Here is a 22,848-nt window from a genome sequence, read left to right as displayed (position 1 = left end):
AATTGAAGCCTCCTTTATTACAGAACAGACCAATTAAAAAGGCATACAGTCAATCAGGACCATGTAAATTAAAGGACTAGTGAGAACATCTCTTTAACTATTTCTAAAACCGCAAACAGAAAGAGACAGCTGAGGAGGAAATACCACCAGAGATAGCTGTGTTGTTGCTGTTCCTGACTTTGTGGTCAGGCTGTGCTGTTAGCAGAGCCCCTTTTCTCTAGAGAGAAGGAATTCTGATTACAAACTAACCCCTTCTGCTGGGACTTAGACAGACTGGCACAGGCCAGAAGCACCCGCTGCCACAAACCCTGAGGCTGCCACATGAGAAACAACTCACAGCCAACGAAGACATGCCCTGGAATGGAGGGAAGTCATGGTTTATATCTAGTTACAACAAAAGTCATGGTGAGTCCTCCAGAGCCCTTCTTGGCCAGGCTGATGGATGAAAGCGAGCTTTGCCAGTATTTCCGCAAAACCCCACAACTCCCAACAGCATGGCATGGCTTTCCAGTTCTACTGGTTCTGTTCACAATCAGGAGGACTTCCCGTCCATCATGTAGAAGCGATACATTAAGCCCAGGACCAGTGCTCCAACAACAGGTATCAACCAGACAGTCCAGAAACTGCAGAGAGAGAGAGGAAAGGAGGGGTTAAAACATATAAATGCTAAACACCACTTACACGAAACAGGAAAGATCTCTTCTAGAATGTTCTTCTGTCAGGTGCGCTGAGCCGGAACATACAAGATCGGATTTCTGTTCACAGAGACAGTGACTCAGTGACTCTGTGTGCATCTACATATAATCTTAAAGCAGTTCTTACAACCAAGTCCTAGGAGATGAAGTTCTGTTAGGGACTAGGAAACTATACCCCCAGCTGCCTGCTTTTTTGACTTCATTCACCCATCCATTCGCCCAAATGACATTTTTTAAAAATTTCCCTCCCTCAATCCCAGCAATTGCTAAGTGAAAACTCTTTAAGTCGTGTAATTTTGACTTTTCTTAAATCAAAGGAAGAGAGAGAAAAAGAAGGGCTGGAAATTACATTTTTTATGCAAACTAGGCACACACTTAATTCTTTTCAGACTCAGCTTTACTGGAGAGAGGACCAATTAAGAAGAAAGTCCTTCACCAGGAGAATCTGCATTGCAAATGCTAAATCCAATAATCACTTCCCGGAACAGAAAAGTGATTGCAAATGGTGAAAAATGTACTCAGCCATTCTTCCTGTCCTTGTAGCTGTCACTGTGACCCTTGACTAAATCTGGGACTGTTCAGCTATTAGTTGTTGGGGGCAGATCCACCCTTGGGGCAGTTGACACATACTGGGTCAGGGAAGCAGCTTCTGGAACTTTGTACACAGGTCAATGGAGCCAGTTGCAAACACGGTAAGTGCTATTGACTAGTCCCAGCTGGAGCAATAAATTAGTAGGCAAGTTCTGTGGATTCGCTGGGACTCTTGTATAGACCACGGGATTCAGACCAGGCTCGCTTTGGCAGCACAGAATCCGTCCTCTGTATATGGAAGCAGCAGCCATGACCCAAAGCTGCAATCGATCACAGCCAAAGGCAGGACAGGGAACATCCACAGAGACCATCCAAAGATTAAATTTCCTCCAATTATTTATTGCTCACCACACCTGAAAGTGTTCTGCCTGCCTGCCTGTCTGTCTGTCTGTCTGTCTGTCAGTGAACAAATCTGGCCAAGAAAACCCTCGGATAAGTTCACCTTATGGTTGCCATAATTTGGGAACAATCTGAAGGCACCTAACAACATGTACAGGATAGTGAGATGGAGGAGCAAGTTTGACATAGCAGGTGTGAGAAAGGGCTTTTTGAATCTATGGCGGGATACAAACCGCCGCTTTGTGGCGCTTCCCCGCCGCCGCCGTTTGCTCCGCGCGGGAGCTGCAGCAGCCAAACCGCGCGGCTCCCGCGCAGAGCAAAAAAGAAGCTCCAAAATGGGGCGCACTTGCTACGTCACAAAGGACGCGACGCGTACGGACGCTCAGCGTCCGATACGTCAAGATGGCTGCGCCCGTATGAACAGGGCGCCGCCATCTTGTACGTATTCAATACGTATTAGGGTTAGGGGGGTGCGGAAGCACCGCCCCTTCCTAACCCTAGTACGTATTGATGACGTACTATTTGGCGGTTTGTATCCCGCCAATGATTCTTTTTAAAACCAAGATAACTTCAAAAACTGAGCATGCATCGTTTTACTCTAATATTGACAGATTACTTTACCTTGATTCGTTGGAGGGAGATTGGTTCGGAACCTGGGAAGAAAACCAAACCAACAGGGATTTCATGTCCACTGGTGATGGTAATGATGATAACAATGATTACGATGATGGTTAACATTATTTAGATCCCACTTTCCCCAAAAAACAGGGACACAAGGCAGCTTACCAATTGGGACATTTAAAAACAATTTTAAAAACATATGGTTAAAAAAAGCAGTTTAAAAAGAGAAACAGTATTCTTCAAGCAACCAAAACAGAAGAGCACCTGACTAAAAGCTATTCCTTTTGAACGCTTTGTTCTCAAATGCCAGTTGGAATAAAGAAAGCTTTTGCCTGCCAAGGAAGCCATTTTAGCCCCCTCCTGGAAGGAACAGATTTTAGTAAAGGATTCCTTTTGGCCTTCTTAGCAGGGAAGAAAACAATTTGTCTTCATTCAGAAGATTTTGCCCTCGTTTGCTCACTTTCTTTCCTGGGGTGCCCCCTTTTGCCTTAACTTTACCTACTATTCTCTTGTTAAGATCACCCTGTCCCATCATCCTCAGCAGTCTCTCATATCCCACAAGTCCTTAGACTGGCCTTCTTCAAGCTATTGCCCAGTGGTCTTGTTGGTTGGGGATGATGCGGGAGAGAGCACAACATGTCCAGAGTTCACCAGGTTGGGATAGCCCTATTAGACAAACCGGCAGAGATTGTATACTTCAACTGCTCCTTGGCCTCTGTGGGGTGCATTACCAAAGTCTCTGCCCACTAAGGGAGTAAAATGGACATTTCTGAGCAGTGCTCACCTTACCTTCATACATTCTTGGAACTATTCTGCGCAGAAATGCCCCCGGTTGTTCTGTGCAAATGCCTTCAAACACCTTCCTTTGTGTGCAGGAAAACTACTGTCTATTTCTGCACAAAATAATTCCCCAGAACACTTCAGGATGTGTGACTGAAGGGAGAAGACTTCACAAAATTCTCCCTGCTGCATTATTCTTCCCAATGGGGTTTCTCAAGGGTTGGGAAAACCATTTCCTGGCTGGGAAATGAGTCACAACACATAGTCTTTCAGCCCCAGTTAGAACTGACCATTCGCTCCACTTTCCCTTTGTCGCACTGAATAATGTCATCTGCTGCCTGGACAGTGGGTAATGGGGAGGACTTCCAAAACAACCCCACTGCAAGACCCATTTGCCACAGTACTATTTACTGCTGTCAGCTTGGGGATTCCTCACGACTGCTGTTTTTGCCATCTGCCATGTCAAGTTCACTTTGACTTATGGCAATCTTGCAAAAGATAGACCTCCAAGACCCCCTCAGTCATCAAAAGCCCTGCTCAGGTTTTGCAAAAGTCAATTCTTTTCCAGTTGAAATGTCATCTCATGACTCAGTACAGTCATTTTGGCTTCTAGGGAGAGTTCGATCCTGATTTGCTCTACGACCCATTTATTAGTCTTTTTATCAGTCCACAGTTTCTGTCAAACTCCTCTCCAGCCCCACATCTCAAATGAGTTGGTTCTCTTCCTCTCAGCTTTTTCCACTGCCTAGCTTTCACAGCCATGCACAGAAATCAGAAATGGCCTGGAGAATTCTTTGATATTTAATGATATACCTTTACCCCTGAGGTCCTCCAAAGGCCCCTCAACATCCAGTCCTTCCCAAGGAGCTGGGTTCCTTTCTGCAGCCAGGCCCAGCAGCTCCAAGCACACACCTTTTATTTCATTTCCTTTTTTAAAACATGTGTTGCCCTGTTTCCTTTTGACTCCAAACAGGAAGGGCTAAGATGTCCCACCAGGCCCAAGGCTGGCTGGAGGAAAAAGAGACCCCGGGCAACCACAGATAAAAGTTAGAAAAGGCCCCTTTGCCTTTAATATGTGTCTTGCTCCCTCCGCGCCCCCCTTGCTAAGCTGCAAATGCCAAGTGACAGAAGCAAAAGCCTTGTGCCAAGGGCCAGCTGAAGCAGCCGCTGTTCCCAGGCCAAATCTGCCAACGCAGCATGAAGAGAAGCCAGTGGCTCCTTAATGAGATTCCATTTCACACTCCTCTTCCCCAGCCGCTAAGCCTTCCCTTGTCCCTTTTCACACTCACACACGCTTTCACATACTCTCACACCTTCCTCCAGTCTCTCCTGCCAACTATCCCAAGTGGCAAGGTTCAAGGCAAGGGCCAGCCTGGTGTAGAGGTTTGAGCAGTGGACCAGGACTCTGGAGAATAGGGCTCAATTTCCCACCCGGCTGTGGAAAGCCACTGGGTCACTTGGGCAAATCACACTCTCTCAGCTTTGGAGGAAGGCAATGGCAAAACCCTCTGAACAAACCAAGAAATCCCTGTGATAGGTATGCCATAAGTCAGAAATGACTTGAAGGCACACAACAACAAGGCTGCATGCCCCAGGACTGCATAGGATGCAATCATGACAGGTAAAGTAGAATCGAAGTGCTATCACTATGGAATGTGAAAGGCCCCAGGTCTTTCTATATGCAGTGTTTCTTCTGTGCGAACATCAAGACAAGACAGGTGGTTTTCACAAAGGGAGGTTCCAGACAGAGGCTTGGAGGAGCCTCTTTCGACTCAAGTGTTAGAAGTTCCAGGATATCAATGTAGGCATGGATGCAGGAAGTATGGCAGTCTGGAGTGCAACAAACAAAAAGGGTTGGAGTCCAACCCCCCCGGTCTCCAGGAACATCTTGCTTCTTCTCTTGCCCAATATGTTTGTTCAAGACAGCGACTGTGGCTACGATTCAGGAGACCAGTAAGGCTGGGCAAGGAGGAACCTCTCCCCAATATATTTCTGCTCTGTAACTTGGGAGAACAAAAGCTGCAGAGATGGCTAAGGGGAATCCATAATAAGCATCAAGCATACAGATCGAACAATGTTTTTTGTTTTAATGGAGATGGCGAAAAGGCATGTGTGTCTCCAGAAAGAGATGCAACGATCTGGGAAGAGATATTTTGAATGCCACCAAGCAGAATTCCACAGCTGGAACTCTGAGCCACTTTTCAAAGAAGAGGCATTGGCCGTTTCAAGCTGCCTCCGTGAGCTGGCTTTTGAAACCAAGCAAGGCTTTGAGCAAACAGAAACTTTGCTGCACCAACAGATAAACCCAACCCAAGAGCGGGAAGGCAATTAAGCAAGAGTCACATATTTTGGTCACTATTCACAACAGACAATGGACATCAGCAGACTGGGGAGAGCACAGAGAAATGCATAAGTATTAGCAAGAGATCCATGTTTACATCCAGGCAATCCGATCAAAGTGTTTCTGTGACAAAAGCAACATACCTCACAAGTCTGGAGTGGAAGATCATAGAACTAGAGAGTTGCGAGACCATCAAAGGTCTTCTAGTCCAGAGGCCTGGCATTGCAGGCATCTATGCCTAAAGTGTGCATCCCTTACTCAGGGTACTACCCAACCTCTGTTTAAAAACATCTAAAGGCAGACAGCCCACCATCTTTTGAGGGACCTTCTTCTACTCTCAAACAGCTCTGACCAACAGGAAGTTCTTCCTGATGTTGAACTGGAATCTGCATTCTTGTTACTTGAACCATTGAACCTATCCTTTGCAGCAAAAGCAGAAAACAAGGTGTCACCAGGTTTTCTCCAAAGGATCCAAATGTAGATGTCCCAAACCCTGACCACTTCCCCTTCACTCTCCTTCCTTCTTTCCTTCCCTCTCCTTACACTTTCCTACTCTTTTCATTTTAGTGCTGTACAGCGTCACCACTTCCTTGTTTAGACTATTAACTTCTCCAGGCAAAAACACAGTGTGTTTGGGTCCTGTGTTGCCCTTAGCCCACTGCAGGGGCTCCACTATGTTTGGCAGGACACTTCCCTTTGACCAGATGTCAACACTACACAAGCCACTTTTTGATCAAACAGGACTGGATGGCCTTTGTGGTCTCTTCCATTTGTACAATTCTATGAAACCAACCCAACTGGGAATGCATCAAAGGCTGAGCCTGACCAAACTTTGATGGCTTCATCAACCTCAGCAGCCAAGAGTCACAACTTTTGCTATTGTCCATAGGCCAAACCATGCCCAGGCCGCAGAACTCATCGGTCTTTGAGGCCTTTCTAACATTTCTACATTGAGGAAATGCTGCAACTCAAGTTTCCATACTGAGGCAGGAGATGAGGGCATATGTGAATAGCAACTGGTGTTATTACTTTTCAAATACAGACTATTTTCCAAAGGTTCATACAGGAGACCCAGAGAAGAAGACCCATGCTGGATAAATGAAGAAGAACAACTACACTGGAACTGTGCTCCCAATTTATGTGTTGCCAAGTGGAAGAAAAACAGAGTCTGTAGATAACATGAGTCTTCCCATGGGGCTAATGGAAGACAAACTTCTTTGCTCATGGATGTCACTCTGCTATGTCCTCCATCATTTGTTGTTGTTGTGTACCTTCAAGTCATTACCAGTTTATGGCAACCCTAAGGCAAATGTATCATGAGGTTTTCTTGGCAAGATTTGTTCACAGAAGGTTTTCCAATGCCTTCCTCTCAGGCTGAGAGTGTGTGACTTGCCTAACATCACCCAGTGGGTTTCAGAGCCCAGCAGAGGGGAATCAAACCCTGGTCTCAACCAGGCCATAGTATTTTTCATTTCTATGTACCAGCTAGTGAGAGTAGAAAGCGGACAGGAAGAAAATCAACTCCTTTGAAATACGGTGCAGGAGGAAAGCTCTGCAGATACGAAGGATTACTGAAATGGCAAATAAACGGGTCCAAGAGCAAGTCAAGCCTAAACTCTCACTAGAAGCGATGGTGACTATACTGAGGATATCATACTTTGGGCACATCACAAGACAACGTGAGTCAATGGCAAGGATGAAAATGCTGGGAAACATTAAAGGCCACAATGCAGATGAAGTGACTCCATCAAGGAAGCCACAATGGATGCCCTTAGTCTAGAAGACCTGAGCAAGGCTATTGATGACAGGGTACCTTCTAGGAGTTGTAATCCCAAAGCCAAAACATTTCCCACCACCGAAAAAAACAGGGAAAATGTAGGACTAAGCATCACTGATCCCATTTCATTTGCCCTCAGACAAGGTGTGATTGAGACTCACAGAAGTTGCTCTGGCTGCGCAGGCAGAGAAAGTGAGAAAGCCAACACTGAACAAGCGGGGAGAAGGAGGAGGAAGAACAAGTGGCAAGCATGCAAAAGCAGCCCTCGGTTAGGCCTGGCAGAGGGAGAAAAGACACAAAACAGACACAAAGGCAGGCTTGAGAGCAGGCTTCCCTTAAAACCTGCAGCATGGGGCAGGTATCAGCTGAGACAACTCAAGGCAACCCATTTTAAAAAAGGAGCAATGCAAACCCAGGGCTCTCCTGGAAAGCTCATTTGCATTTGGTTCACTTTAGTGCTGGAAATGGCCCTAGCAGAAAATTGTGATACAAACCTTCCCATCAGGAAGCCCCTTCCTTTCGTGATGGAGATGTTGCAGGGGAGGCAAGGGACAACCAGGGCGCAGGTATACCTGCCAGCTTTTCCCTCAGTGTCCAAACCCTTTTTCAGACTATAGGGAGCTATAAGACACTGGAGATGGCCCCAGCTTTACGTGTGGTAACCTGTTCTCAGATACAGACTTTGCCAGTGTTTAGCAGAATCTTTTTGTTTTAATAATAATAATAATAATAATAATAAAATTTATTTTTACCCCGCCTTTCCATAGTTATGATCAAGGCGGCTTACAAAATTTAAAACATTACAATACAAGATAAAAATTCAATATAAAAGTTAAAAGCATTACTACAAGGAACAGGAACAGGAAATCAATAAAATACATATGTGAAGGGCAAAGAGAAAGAGAGATTAATTTACAATGGTCCGGGGTCAAAAGGGGGGGGGAAAAAAATAAGGGGCAGGAAAATAAACAATTTAACTAAGGTGGGAAGGCCAACCGAAATAGATACGTTTTCAGATTTTTCTTGAAAATATCTAGTGAGGCGGCGGAGCGAAGCTCTACGGGGAGCTTGTTCCAAAGTGAAGGGGCAGCGATGGCAAAAGCCCTCTGTGAGGTCCGTGCTAAGTTTGACCTAGGGACCTCCAACAAATTTGTCCCGGATGTTCTGAGTGTGCGGGGTGGATTATATTGGGTTTTACTGCAATACCCAGAATCCCCCAGCCTGTGGCTAAACTGGCTAGGGGGTTCTGGGAGTTGCAGACCCCAAAATAACTGCTCCCAGTCCTGCCCAGATGACAAGTGTACTGGGCTTTGTTTGGGCTTCTTTCTCCTAGGCTGAGGTCCAAACTAGCCACAGAGTATCCTCTCCTGGCCAAGAATCCCACTTCTCAGAAGGGCAAACACCAAACGCATGAACAAAAGGGAATTGGGACCCCCACCACCCCACAAAAAGCCCCACCAAAACTACTGATATTTGTCTGGCGTTCCTTCTTGTGTCAAAATGCAGAAGACCATGTCACACATAGGCTGTTTTGGTATTTTGTATTTTTAAAAAATGAGGCAGAGGTTGCATTAGAAAATACAGTAAACCCGCTAGCCACACCACAATAAACAGGGATTTGCATCAAGCCATAGGAACAACACTCCTTCACAAGTCAGCTAGCACACACACAAAGGGAGGCATATTTTATGAACTCCTCTGTTCCTGTGAAACTTTAAATCTGGGTGGTTCTATAAATGAAACTACTGTAGCCCTGTTTTTATGTTTGTAGGAATAACATTGTCAAGGCTGTCTGTGAGTATCGTAAATCACAGAAAGGTATGGGCTGTTTGGATTCCTGAGACATTAATCTCGCACTGGGGGAGGAGAGGGAGAGAGATGGAGAGGGTTCCTTCTTGCACAAGGCCCTTCCCAAACCCAGGAGGCTGCAGAGGATGGACTCAGGGCCTCCCTGGATGACCAGAGGCCTTTCCCTACGGACAGAATCCAAAAGGTGAGGCTGCTCAGGGCAAGTTCAGTCAGCCACTGCTGGCTGGGACCTCATGCCAGTTCCAAGCCTTTGTTGACACAAACCAGGGAGGGAGATGGGGAGAGGACAATACTCAGGCCAGGCATCAAGCTAGTGGGGGGGGATGTTTTAAAGCAGCCCCCCCTTCAATGATTGATCTGCTGGGCATCTGCGCAGTGTGTCCAGGGCAACCCACAGGTCTGTTGATAGAGGCAGAGGATAGTTCCTCCTGCCTGCATCCCCCTTCCCCCCAAAACGTGGGAAACTACTCTTGCCAACCTTGGACTCAGACATCTCCCAGTCCCAGTGAACGCATCACTGCCCAGGGCCAGATTATCAATGGTTCACCTGGGGCGATTGCTCCTGCCCATCTCTGGCTGGGGACCCAGTGCTGGGGAGAGCGTCCCTGCCTCCCCCCATCCCTTCCCCAAACTCCTGTATTGTCAACTGGCTTCATTTCTCTGTGCCAGCCCTGCCAAAATGGCTCAACCGAGGGCAGCAAAGAGCCCCCAGTTTTGGAACTGTTCCAATGCCCCACCGCCACCACCGCTGCCAACAACCACCACAATCCAATCTTGGCTGTTAGAGTTCTAAAATATTTAAAAACGTGACACCCTTGGTAGCTTATTTCTTTTTTTAAAATGTTTTTATCTACTCATTTTTAATTTTTAATTGTACCTTGTTTTGATTCATGCTTGGTACCAGCTTCGGCTGATACGCCAGCTGCGTCCCTGTCTGGACCAAAAGGACCTTGAAACAGTAGTACACGCATTGGTAACCTCTCGCTTGGATTTCTGTAATGCGCTCTACATGGGGCTACCTTTGTACCAAGTTCAGAAGCTTCAGCTAGTTCAAAATGCTGCAGCCTGATTGGTCACCGGATCCTCAAGGCAAGACCATATAACACCAGTACTAAAATCTCTTCACTGGCTGCCAATTAGCTTCCGGGCCCAATACAAAGTGTTGGTTGTTACCTATAAAGCCCTACATGGCTTGGGCCCGAGTTACTTGAGGGAATGCCTCTCCCTACATAATCCGCCCCACACTCTCAGAACAACAGGGAAGTATCTACTTGAGCATCCTAGGGTAAGATTAACATCTACCCATCATAGGACCTTCTCGGCCATGGCCCCCACACATTGGAATAACCTCCCAGAAGAGATATGCTGCATCCCTACATTGGAAACCTTCAAGAAGGCATTAAAAACGTATCTCTTCCAATTAGCATATCCTCCCAACTCTTTTTAAAGTCTATCCCTCTAGAGAAATTAAATCAAGTCCCTAATTAGGACTGGCACATTGCATGTTTTGCAGATAGATATTATTTTTTATAAATTGTTTTTATTCATTACTGTTGATATTATGGCAAATTGTATTTTTAACTGTAATTGTATATTGTCTTGTTGTTTTATACTTTGTTTTAATCCCGCTTCAATCCACTGGGAGAAGCGGGAAATACAAATAAAACGTATTATTGTTATTATTATTATTATTATTATTATGCATGAGCCACACAGGGTTCCATTTGGGAGAAATTAAATAAACAATAGGATGCACACACACAATGCATATAGTGCATGAGGATCCACCATGCCTGCCACTGGGCCAACTATGCACAGAGGAGTGCCTTCTCCTTTCCCACCAACTCCGCCTGGATGCTTGTAACTCTGATGAATGAGGAATTCCCAGCTGCTCCGGCAAAGGTAAACAGCCCTGAGACCCAGAGGGGCACCTTTGCTCCAGAGCCTTTTTTCCTACTAAGCACAGAAGAGGAGGAACTCTGAAGTTGGGTCAGGCTGCAAGGCGCCCAGCGAGTCCAGCAACCTCTTTCACGCTGTGGCCAAAGAGATGCTCCTGGGAAGCCCATGGGCAAGTCACGAGGACGAAAAGCGCTTCCAACTGGTAGGAGCCAAGTAACTGGTGTTCGGCGGTGTCACCTCCGAATGTGGACATTTCCTCCACAGCTAGCAGCCGCTGTTGCACATGGACTCATCAAAGAGCTTGGGAAAGGTCTTCTTTATTTATGGACTCCAACACCTGACTCATAAAGCCTGATGCAACTTGGATCCAGGCTATCTGGAAGACCCCATTTCCCTGGGTCCAACGTAGCCCCTTCATCCCAGACACTTGCCTGCCCCTGAGCAACAGCCCTAGGCCATTTTTGCAGACCCCCAAAGAACTCTGCCATTCCAGAACAAGGAGCAAAATAAGACTGCCAGCATTGGGCCTTACCTTGGAGGGGTCCAGCTTCTGGTCAGACTGTGGAGAGAAAACAAAAGGAGAGGCAACTTAAAAGCTGAGGCCTTGAACAAAAGCCGGGTTGGCAAACAGTGGGCCTCTCCTCAAGGCTGGTTCTTAGGCCTTCCACGCCCCAAGACTCTCTGGGTCACCTTTTCTCTGGCCTAAAAATGGGGAAGGGGAAGTGAATTCCTTCCTGTGGAAGCCTACCAGATCAGCAATGCACTTTTCCAGTAGGCTGCAAGTCTCCTTTACATAGTTTAAAATCAAAAATACCAGTTTTTCAAATGGGAGATGATAATTCCCCTCTGTGTTATTGGCACTCTGTGCAGCCCATAGGAGAGTGATTTGAGCACTGGTCTAGGACCCTGGAGAGCAAGGTTTGAATCCCCGCTCAGCCATGGAACCCCCCCCCCCAGAACCCACACAGGCCTTCCTTCCCGCTATGCACAGCTTTATCTGCAGTAATGGGGGCTCACCGGGTGAACCTCTCCTATGAGGTACTGCTTGAGCATCTCCTTGGCATCCATGGAGTGCCCAACATCGTCAAAGCTTTCGGTAGCATCTCGGCCAGCTTGTTCAAGCAAAACCTCCTCTCCGCCAGGATGCTGGAAGGAATCAGCCAAGAAAGGGTGAACAAGAAGAGAAACACAGGAGGAAGAAGAACAGGCCCTTTCATGCCACCCAGTGATGGCACTATGATTCCACTTTAATGGCCATGGCTGCATTCAATGGAATCCTGGGACTTGTAGTTTAGTAAGACCCTCTTGGAGGGAATTCCAAGTACCTCCCCCCAAACTGCAAATCCACAGAAGGTTGCTGTGTTTCTTGAAGCAGTATCAAAGTACATACAAAAAGCTCTGAGTCAAGACGCCTCTCACTTAGGATCCAAGGCCACAGTCCCAAATACTTAGCTGAAAGTAAGTACCCTTGAGTCCAATAGGAATTGTAACCACTGGCAGCAAGTGACTTCCAGGTCAGTGGGTGGCCTGCATCCACTCCAGGCCTTAGTCCAAACATTAAACAAGCTTTTATGGAATATATATTCTTTTAACCTTTAAATGATTTAATGGGCTCATTTGTTTTTAGAATATTTGAATTGTTTTCCTTTTGTTTTCCATAGTTACTGTTCCAGTTTTGAACTGTTTATATACTGACTTGATGGGTGAGCCCACCAGAGCTTCTAATAACTGTTTTTTCCAGGCGAGGGATTCTGGGAGTCGAGGCAACCATTAGCCACTCAGTGACTCCAGTCCCAAAACACAGGATGCAGGACCATTTAGGCAATGATTATCATCAACTTTATTTATATCCTGGCTTTCCCCCTAAACTGGGACTCAAGGTGGCTTACAAACTAAAATGGGTACAATTTCATTTTAAAAAACCCACACAAGATCAACATTAAAATACAATTAAACTGCTGGCAATGTTTTTAAAAAGACAAGATAATGGGACAAAGATTTTTTTTTAAGCCTGAATGCTTCACTAGAAGTGAAGATGACTCAACTGGGGCTGTCATACTTTGGACATATCTTGACATGGCCTATCACCAGATGGCATGATGCTAATGCTTAGTGAAGTAGAAAGAGGAGACTGCACTAAAGGTGGATTAATTCCGTCAAGGAAGCCACAACCATGAGTTTGCAAGACCTGAGTGAAGCTGTAGATGACCAGGGCTCTTGGAGGGCTCTCGTTCATACAGCCATCATAAGTGGAAGTTGACAGCAAAAAACAACTAGGTTATAATCAATACTTTGAATTACACCTGGGGAAAAAAATGGCAGCCAGTGGAGCTGCTGGAAGTAGGAGTTGTATGATCCCTGTAAAGATAGTAGCGGACTAAATACTGGACAAACCAGCTTCCTTGGATAGAAGGCTGTTTCTGATATTTCCTCTGTTTTGCTTCCAAATGACGCTTGCCTCCAAGCCCCGAGGTTGTCAATTCCACCAGCTTTCAATAACACAGTAGCTACAGACAGTGTCTTAGGTCAGAAGGTGCAAAGCTGGGAAAACAGGCTGAGACAAGCCTATAAGAAGCTGGAAAGAACCCTGAAGTAGGTTTGGCTCCTTGGGCAAAACTCCTCTCTGGGTGAGGCAGGGAGCAGAGGTGAAGGGAGTCATCTCTGATTGACGTCAGGCAGCTTCCCCTTTTGACAGATCTCATGTTTCTCCCCCAAATGATACAGAAGGTGCAGACGGACAGGGAGTTAAACGCAGGCAACACACCGCGAGGGCTTGAGTTAAGCCATCAACAACTGGCTTTGTTCTCTCCCTGTGTGTTCTTGGACTTCAGAGTTAAGAACAGACCTAGAAAAAAGGCTAAAACAAATTCCATCAGCTTTGCTGAGAGCGGAGGACATACGGCCCTGAGTAATCTCTCTGTATCGTGCTTTGTATCGTGTTGCCTTAATTTCTTAGTATGTTCTGGCTTGATGCTTCTCTGTAAAGAAAAGGGACAGCCCTGTTTGGATCAATAGCTCGGTGTTCCACGCGGCTTAGAAACCTGGATCAATACGAGAGAAAGATACACAAACAAATGCGGAAGCTGGATTCACCCATTCGCATCCAGAATAATCATTTCTCCAAGTGGTCTAGCAAAGAGAATGTAGAACGCCACAGTCCAAGCAAAGCTGGAACTGAAATGGCAAAACGCTAGACCTCAGGGCCTTTTTGCTGGGCTCATGCTAGATAGGTCTCAGTTTAAAGCATCCAGGCTCTTGCAGATGTTCACTTGGGTAAAGAACAAGATCGTGTGGCCTTCAAGCAAGACAACAGTCCTTGGCGCACAGGGAAAGGACTACAGAAATGAGTACATTTCCCCTACATCCCACCCCTACCTTGCCTTGCAGTCCAGAATTTGGGACACTCCCTTCACAGTTAGTTTTAAGATCCCCAGTTGAGGATCTACTTTGTGGATTCTCACTATGGGAAGGACATCATATAGCAACAAAAGGCAGGGTCTTCACTGCGTTGGCACACCAATGTGGACTACCTCCATACACACTCTCTCCCCAGAGGTACAACTGGCATCAACAATACAGGCTTTTTTTGGCACCTGATCAAAGCCTTTTTATCTGCTCAAGTGTTCCAAGTTTGGTCATGCTGGTTAATCTATTGATTTAACTGGCTGTTATGACAGTCCTGTTTTACTGTATGGTATTTCACCCCCCCCCCTTTTATCATTGTGTGATTCTGTTCAGACATGCGCACTGTATATTGCCCTGTTATCTACGGGGACAAAGGGCATTTTAAATAGATTCTTTTAAAAACACTAAAAGCAAGCAAAGGGTGGCGTCTGAGCAAATGAGGAAATCACTCCTGAGGTTTCTTGAGCCACCGGGTCTCCCTCATTCCAGTGAGCTTCTGCCGCATGAGAGTCCAATGTCTTCACTGTCTATTGCATAACATTATCAACAAAACTGGTTCTAAGTAGTCATCCCCCCTCCACACACACACACACACCAGACACAGATAGGCTTGCAAAACTCTGCCTGAGTTAAATAGTGAGAAAATGTCATCAAGAATTAAAGAAGTGTGTGTGTATTGCAAATGAAATTTGTTTTTGATCTCTATAGGCCCTACGGGTTTCTTACCAAGCACCGAGTCCTTTTATAATCATCCATTTGTGTTGCTTTTATGTGCTATTGGTGAGTTGTCTTAAGCAGGCAGGGAAGAGTGGACTCAACGCGTCGAATCTCATTGAAAAAGTAACAACAACAACAACAGCAATAATCCAGACCTCCCACAGTCCCCCGTGTTCAGGCCACACACACCATTTTCCCCAATCCTAATCTAGATCTCAATCTGGGCATGGGGAGCCTTTCCTCAAAGACCAGAAAGCTGGGACTGTTTTTCCCCTTCTTGTTTGTTCTTGTCTTAAAAGGCAATGAAGACAGCTAGCAGCATCTCTCTTGACAAATTAAGGCCATTTTCCAGCCCTGGCACCAGGGCCTGAAATACAGACAACCCCGACACAAAACTGCCCCTACAGAGGTTCCCACAAAAAGGGACAACTTACAGCCTTTACAGTGTCCTTCCCCCAAACTGCTGCCTTCGATTCCCATCAGCCTTATCCATCATGACTGGTAGTCAAGAATTGTAAGCCAAAACATGTGGAAGGAAGGCACCAAGCTGGAGAAGGTGGCTTTAAAGTATGGATAGCATGAAAGACTCTTTCGTATAGGCCAAATATTTGCATATAACCAAGTATATAACCCATGGCATTAATTTTCCACTCCACTGTCGCACCTGAAGAAGCAGATTGGAATCCACAAAAGCTCACACTAAGATAAATCATTTCATCTCAAAGCGGCTGAGAAGGTTTGTCTTCACTTTCCCTGATGCTGAAACAGACAGATCCGGCTGTCTTTTGGAAAACCAAGCTTTGGATGATCCCTCCTGCATATATTTTCACATCCGCTCTGTGGGCTCCTAACTGCCTTGAGTCCCTGTACTGGGAGGGAGGGAGGAAGGATATAAACAAACTGAACAACAACAACAGCAACAACTGTTAGCACGTGTCATTGACTCTAACTGGGCATAACGTTCAGCAAGCATCCATTTTTTGCTGGTTGTGGGCAACATGAACACTTTTTGTGTGAAACAATCTTGTCTGGGCTCAGTCCACATCGGCTGCATCTACACTGCAGAGTTAATGCAGTTTGAGATAGTTTTAACTGTCATGGCTCCATCTTATGGAATGCTAGGCTTTGTAGCTTGTTGCTCTCTGTCTTTTTCTTGTTCACTGCTTCCAAGTCAATCCTGATTCATGCTGAGGCTGCGCATGAGGCATCTCCAAGGCCCCGGTCCATCCTCCATGGCTCTGCTCAGGTCCTGCAAATCCATGCCTGTGAGCTCCTTCAAAGAGCCCATGCATCTGGCATGAGGCCTTCCTTCCTCTCTTTCTACTGTCTTCTACCTTCTCTTTGCCTGCATCATGTCGTCTCATGACAGACTCAGTTCAATCATCTTGGCTTCTTCCAGGGAGAGGCCCCCCATTCGTTTGACATCCTCTGCACTCTTCTCCAGCTTGTTGCTGTTGTTAACCACCTTCAACTCAGTCCTGACCCTGAAAGGCTCTCCTCCTCAGGTCCTGCAAAGTCACCTCCGCAACAGAGTCCCTGCCTGCCTGCCTGCCTTCCTTGCTGCATCCCTCCATCTCCCCCAGCATCCTTCTCTCTCCAGGAGGAGCCTTTCCTTCTCCTGACACTTTGGCTCCCAGGGAGAGTTCGGGATCAAGCGATCCCAGGCCAGGGCCCATTGCTTTGTCTTTGGGCCTCCAGGGCATCCTCCTCCTGAAACCAGGGTGACGGGTCCTGCGGCGTCTTTGGAGGCTGCCAGTCCCAGCCTCCCTTTGCCAGCGCAGCCGCTGGCGAAGAGTGCTGGGAGCTGGAGTCCAACAAGGCTGCAGGCTTCCCCTCCCACCCCTTTGGTCCCCGCAGAAGCCCCTCTGCAGCATGGCCAAAGGAGGATGCTGGGAGTGGCGACCCAGGGCCTAAGCGCCCCACTGGAGGAGCTCCAATCACTGGGCCTACTTTACTCAGGAGTAACTTCTCCAAGGCCCCTTGGCCCCGCCCCTTCTCTCACGTGCCAGGCCCCGCCCACATCCGGGTCTCTCCCGCCGCCCCCCTTCGCCTAGCTTGGCATAAGGACCTCATCAAGGAAGCGGGTGACGTCGTAGACGCGGCCGTGGATGACCAGCCAGGTCTCCTTGTTGGTGTTCCGCTTCGCCACTTCGGCCAAGGTGAACAAGGGCCCGCCCTGAGCCTGGGGCTCCGACCCACGGCCCTCCGGAGTCCCCATCCCGGACTTCGCCCGCCGTACCTCAAGCCACGCCCACTCGCCGGCTGGGCTGAGGGGCGGGGCCTTCACGCCATTGGCTGGCTGGCTGAGGGGAAGGTGGGCCTTGGCTCAGAGAGGCCAATCGGAGGCGCGCGCTCTTCCCCGTCTGGGCCAATAAGAGGCCGAGTTCAAAGAGGCGCTTGGAGAGCGCTTTCCTCTCCTGAGCCGCTCTATGGAAGCCGATCAGGCTAGAGCGTCCTCCATACGGGCCTTTTCTGATCACCGCCTGCCACTTCCGGCTAATGGATTGTTGATTGACAGCTGTCAGTCTCTGAGCAGTTTTGGGCCAGAGGCAGGCTTCCCTTGTTGAAGGTGAAGCAGCAGGTATATTTTTACACCTTACCCTATAGATATATGTGTGTGTGTGTGTGTGCTATTGCCAGTAAGAACCAGAGTAGCTACAATGGTAAAAACATCAGAGCCAGTTTCCTGTCAGCCTGGAAAAGTTACTTTTTTAGAGTACAAAAATGGCTGCGGTCATGATGGGCCTTTGGAGTTACCCTGACCCTCCAGAGAACCTGCCGTCATGGGGCTTCCTTGGCAAGATTCCTTCAGAGCAGGAGGTTTGCCTTCATTGCCTTCTTCCCCTGAGGAGGCTGAGAGAGACAAGGTCTCCCAAAGGCCTGGTCCAATGCTCCAACCATTGCACCTCCGTTTCTTCCAATCATATTAGTTCTTTATTTATATTAATATATATTATTTATATTATTTATATGGACATATGTTATTTATTTATATTATATTATTTATTTTATATTATAATAATATATAATATATATAATTTATATTATTAATAACATTAATATTAATAAATAATATAAATTATATATTATATATAATTATTATAAATAAATTATTATAATATAAAATAAATAATATAATATAAATAAATAATATATATCCATATAATAATAATAATAATAATAATAATATATTATATTATTATGTTTATCATTATAGAACTATTATAGACTCAGAGCGGCTTCACCATATTAAATAAAATGCAATACGATTCAAAATATAGAAAAGAGGTGCATTAAAAAGGAATTAAATTATTGCAATGTGTAAAATAGACAGCAATTAAAAGAACAAAAACTGTATAAAACACTTTAAAATGAAAGCGCATCGCCAGCCGGTTGTTTACAAACAGACTCTTTTAAAAGCGTGTCTGAAGAGGTGGGCCTCAGCCTTCCCAAGGAGGCCAATGGCTGCCTTCCTCTGAGGCTGAGAGAGTGTGACTGGGTTTCCAAGGCTGAACAGAGATCCGAACCCAAGTCTGTCAGATTCATTCCAACCACTGTCTCTCTTGATCCTGAGTATTCAATAGTAGCCAAAAGTATCAGATTACTGAAGGAAGTCAAGGCAGAAGAGCATGATGACGTTCACTCCTGAACTTCAAGAAAACAACACTTATGACCAGGGATTATCTGCATATTTTACCCAAACACATGTCTTTCACAACAGCGTTTCATGCAATGACCCTGAAGGCCTCATACGACATTTAGAAAAGGCAAGCATGTTTATGGGATTCGATTTGAGGGAGAGTCAGCCTGAATAGAATTAACATTTTGGAGCCAAGGCAGTGACAGTGGCCTCAGCCTGGATTGCTCCTGCAGTGCGGAGGCAGCCTTGATCTCTCTCTCTGAACAGGGAGAAGTGGTCAGCAAAGGGGGCCTCCTGAGCCCAGATATTAAGCATGCATCTACATGCGCCCTTTGGCCTGCTTTCACACATGGTTTTGCCTTCCTGGTCTCTGTTTATTCAGTCACAGGAAATATGTTCAGGTGGTGGTTATGGCCGAACTGTGGCGGGCAGGATGTGTGGAAAGGTGTCCTTTTTCACAGGAAACGTTCATTGTTGCCCTCCTTCTTTATTTTCCAGTCCAGCCAGTCAGGCCACATGAGCTGGAGGCCAGCCTGACCGCCTCATCCGTTTTTATTGTTATATTTTTGTAACCACCAAGTTAGAGAGAGCTGGAAAGCGCAGAGATAATAAGGACAGGGTTAGGAGCCTCAGTGCTGCTCTATCTGCACAGTGGCTCCCTCTTATCTGCAGTCATAAACACAAAGAATGCAGGGAGGGTAAATCTTTCCCCTTCATTGCAGCAATTCGGTTATTTGCCGAGAGATGACACACGATGGACAACGCTTTTGGGACGTTTCAGATTCGGGGGGGGGGGGTTGTTTTTCTCTTCTTTCAGCCACAGGAAGGAGTGATGTTTTCTCAAACATCTATCTAATCAGTTATAGTATTTTAAACCAGTCATTTGTATTAATAATATGAATATTATTAATGCTTTGTGTTGCTAATTGTACAAATATGGTTACAAAGGCAATCCAGTTAAATGCACACACAAAAGTTTGAGTTACAATGTGCGACTCTAAAGTAGAGGATTGTGGACAAAGTATGTTTCTGACGCAAACAGAACAGACACCATATAGTTTTAAAGTTATCCTCTGTAATCTCTCAGTTCGATGTATGAATTTGAACACTTGGTCAGTCAGGTCCTATTACTGCATATGGTGCTGAGCATCTCTCTTTCTAGCCAGATTACTGTGTCTGTGATGAACTATTCCAGCATATTCTATGTGTGATGTTTGCATCTGAAAGGCACAAATCCTCCCATCCACCACCCACCCAAATGTATCTGAAATTTGACTGTTGGGCCATTCTTCAGTCTTGCTTCTCCCCTGCTGAAATGTTGCCCCGTTCCCACAAATATGCACACAAATTTGAAATCTGTACCAACCCTACTGGCAAGACATCACAAAATGTGTCATTTGGGGAGATCCTGGGAGCTCTGGTCCACAGACTGACCACAGTTCCCTTGCTTCAGATACAGGCAGGTAGAAGTGTATTTATGGTCATCTCACAAAGTTTGCACTTTAACAGACTTAGATTTTGAGCGCTAGTCACAAGAATGGGAGACCCAAACATTCAGATTATCATCTCCATCACCAGCGTCATCATGATCCAACAGGAATTGCACAGTAAGTTTGCTAGAAAAAAGACACAGCGGTGACCCATTTGGTCCACGTCAGACATTATCTCATATCTGGATACGCTTATGGAGCAGATGATAGCAGCGGCCGTAAAAGAGTCTTATCACTTTCAACAAAGGCAACTTTATTTTCCCCTTGACTGGGTCCTGGAAGTTGGTTGGAGTTGGTAGCAAAACGCATGTCAGGACACCAACAAGGCAGTGCATGGGATGCCACAAAGACCAAATGGGGAAGAAGACATTTGCAGCTCCTTCTCCATAATTCTTCTGCACAGAGATCTGTCTCTGGTGTTACTTAAGACTTCAGTAGAATCCCTCTGATCTCTGACCTTCCACCTTTGGTACCTTCTGGAGCAGATCAGCTCATCCAGCCAATCAGCCCCAGCCAGTAGGGCCAATGGCTAGGGATGATCATGGGAGCTAAAGGCTAGCAATAACTCTCCCACCCCTAGACTACATACTAACTGGAATTAGCTGTGGACACAAGTGGCTAAGGGACATCAAGTGGGTCAAGATGGCAAAAGTTATTCATCAGGAAGAACCGTTTGCTTTTACCTGAGCTGACTGAGAAGGGACAGATTCTGCCTGCACCACTCCACTCCCTTCTGCTCAGTTAACTGAGTGCAAATTACTTTTATTCATTATATATTTAATTGAATATCACACATTTATCCTTAGATGAGACCTTTTGTACTTTGAAATATGTTTGCACCAGCTGAAGTGACCCAAGGACAAAGACATAAAGGAGGAGGAGAGGGCGAGAGAAACTGGAACTTCTTTAAAGCAGATTCAAAAATGGGATGACGCATTGTCCTCAGGACTGCCCCGGCGAAAGCAGGGCAGAGGGAGCGTTTTCCTACACGGATTGCCCTTCTGTGTAGCAATAGGCATCCTCACACCATATTTATAATTTCTTGTGAACAAGAAAACGCAGAGTTAATTGCACAAAACCACTCTTTGTGTGTGATCCAAATAGTAACTGTGGGGCATCTTGAACCTCATCAACACAGGGTTATCCTCCCCAACTTTACTAAAAATCAGCCCTACCTAGAGCTTCCATTTGCAGAACAAAAACTGTGTGTGCCTTTTGCATTCAGGCAAATTAATGTAATGCCTGGTTTTGCCTTCTGATTTAGTAGTACAGGATCGCTACTGGAAGGCTGCTCTTACTCATTATGTTCATGCTTCTCAACCTTTCATCCTCCAGAAGCTTTGGATTTTGTCTCTTGGAATCTGTCTTCATTGGCCATGCTTCTGGGACCTGAACTACAAAGCAGCCGAAGGATCAAAGACAGAGAACCTCTGCCTTATGATGTGTGTTTATGTGATAACAGCTAGTAAAATCCAAGTTTGACCCTTCTTGTCAGACCACAACCATGGCTCAAATGGGTGCTGAAGGAAGACTGGTGGCACTTGGTTGAGATCAACAACACACTCATCATCGGTAGGATCTAGAAGGTCTGAGCAGACCAGTGCCTAAACATGAGTCAACAGTTTGATGTGGCATCAAAAAAGCCAACACAATTCTCATCTGCATCAACAAAAGTTTAGATCATGGGAAGCGATAGTACTGTTTTGTTCTGTTTGGACAGTTACCCCATGGAGTCTGTCTTCTAGGCACCACAGTTTAAAGGGGTTATTGTCAAGCTGGGACATGTCCATGGAAGGGCCACCAAGATAGTAAAGGGTTTGGAAAGCAAGTCCTCTGTGGGAGAGTAGAGGGTTATGAATACACCTAGCCTGGGGCAGAGAGGACTGGTAAACTGTGATAGCCATCTTGAAATATCTGAAGGGCTGTTATGCAGAGATGATGGAGCACACTTATTTTCTAAAGCTCCAGAGGGTCAGATCTGAACCACTGGATTCGAATTACAAGAACAAAGGGTTTAAGCTAAACATCAAGAAGAACTTCCTCAAACTGTCCAAGAGTGGAATGGACTTCTCCAAAGGTGTTGCTCTTTCCCGTGTTTGGAAGTTTTAAACAGAGGACCATCTGTCGGGGATGCTTTTGATGTATATTCCTGCCTTGGCGGGTGTTTGGGGATTTGGGGGGTCACTTCCAAGTCTATAATAAAATCCAAAATACATATCCTGGTGATAATTTTCATCAGCCAACCAAAAGACTCAAAATATCTTATGCTATTGATGGTTCAGTTATCAGCAACAAAGTCACTTGCTTTCAAATCTAGATAATCTCTCCCCCCCAAAAATTATTTAAAACAGTCATAATACAAAAGTTAAAAACAACAACAACAGTCCGTTGAGACAATCTAATCACATACTTGACCCTGGGTTCCTTCTGGAAATTTCATTGCTTCATAAGTTAATGTGCTTCATAAATAAACATGTGATCTTGCCAGGAGTGCAAATTCTGATACGTTATTAACAAACTCAGTAAATGCAAATCCAGAATAGAATAGAAGAAGTTTGTTTTTAATGAAAGCACTACAGCTAGTTGTTCCCAGCAGGGCTTAGTAGATGTTCAGGACTGGAAACGGGGTTTTCCTCAATGTCAGGCAGCAGTAGCCAGGCCATGGGGGTCCGTCTGGTGCATCCGCTGAGGAGGGGGGGGGGCCTTGTAATTTTCCCTTTGCTTCCCACCCAGCCTTCTTTTTT

General features: G+C 45.9%; 1 protein-coding gene across 1 annotated transcript; it reads right to left on the bottom strand.

Annotated features, from left to right (window-relative positions):
• Positions 1-2: 2 nt before the first annotated feature.
• On the bottom strand, positions 3-17,248 carry LOC149305860 (cytochrome b5 type B-like). The gene is made up of 5 exons (XM_089540857.1): positions 17,043-17,248; positions 11,870-11,998; positions 11,385-11,411; positions 2,247-2,278; positions 3-623 (listed from the first exon to the last, which is right to left on the bottom strand). Exons 1-5 carry the CDS (start codon positions 17,190-17,192, stop codon positions 533-535), a joined length of 429 nt encoding a protein of 142 aa, XP_089396983.1. The 5' UTR covers positions 17,193-17,248; the 3' UTR covers positions 3-532.
• Between the last annotated feature and the right edge of the window lie 5,600 nt (positions 17,249-22,848).

Source organism: Sceloporus occidentalis, unplaced genomic scaffold, assembly GCF_023333645.1.
Source record: "Sceloporus occidentalis isolate IW3139 unplaced genomic scaffold, rSceOcc1.0.p SCAF_10, whole genome shotgun sequence".
NCBI lineage: Eukaryota > Metazoa > Chordata > Lepidosauria > Squamata > Phrynosomatidae > Sceloporus > Sceloporus occidentalis.
Note: the sequence above shows the minus strand (reverse complement) of the source record. Positions and strands in the feature narration are given on the sequence as shown.

Coding starts and splice junctions, on each gene's coding strand:
- LOC149305860 (XM_089540857.1), bottom strand. CDS start 17,192: ATGGGGACTCCGGAGGGCCGTGGGTCGGAGCCCCAGGCTCAGGGCGGG. Junction 2,279..11,384: donor AGAAGCTGGACCCCTCCAAG/GTAAGGCCCAAT, acceptor TTTTCTTCCCAG/GTTCCGAACCAATCTCCCTC. Junction 624..2,246: donor TCTCCCTCCAACGAATCAAG/GTAAAGTAATCT, acceptor CTCTCTCTGCAG/TTTCTGGACTGTCTGGTTGA.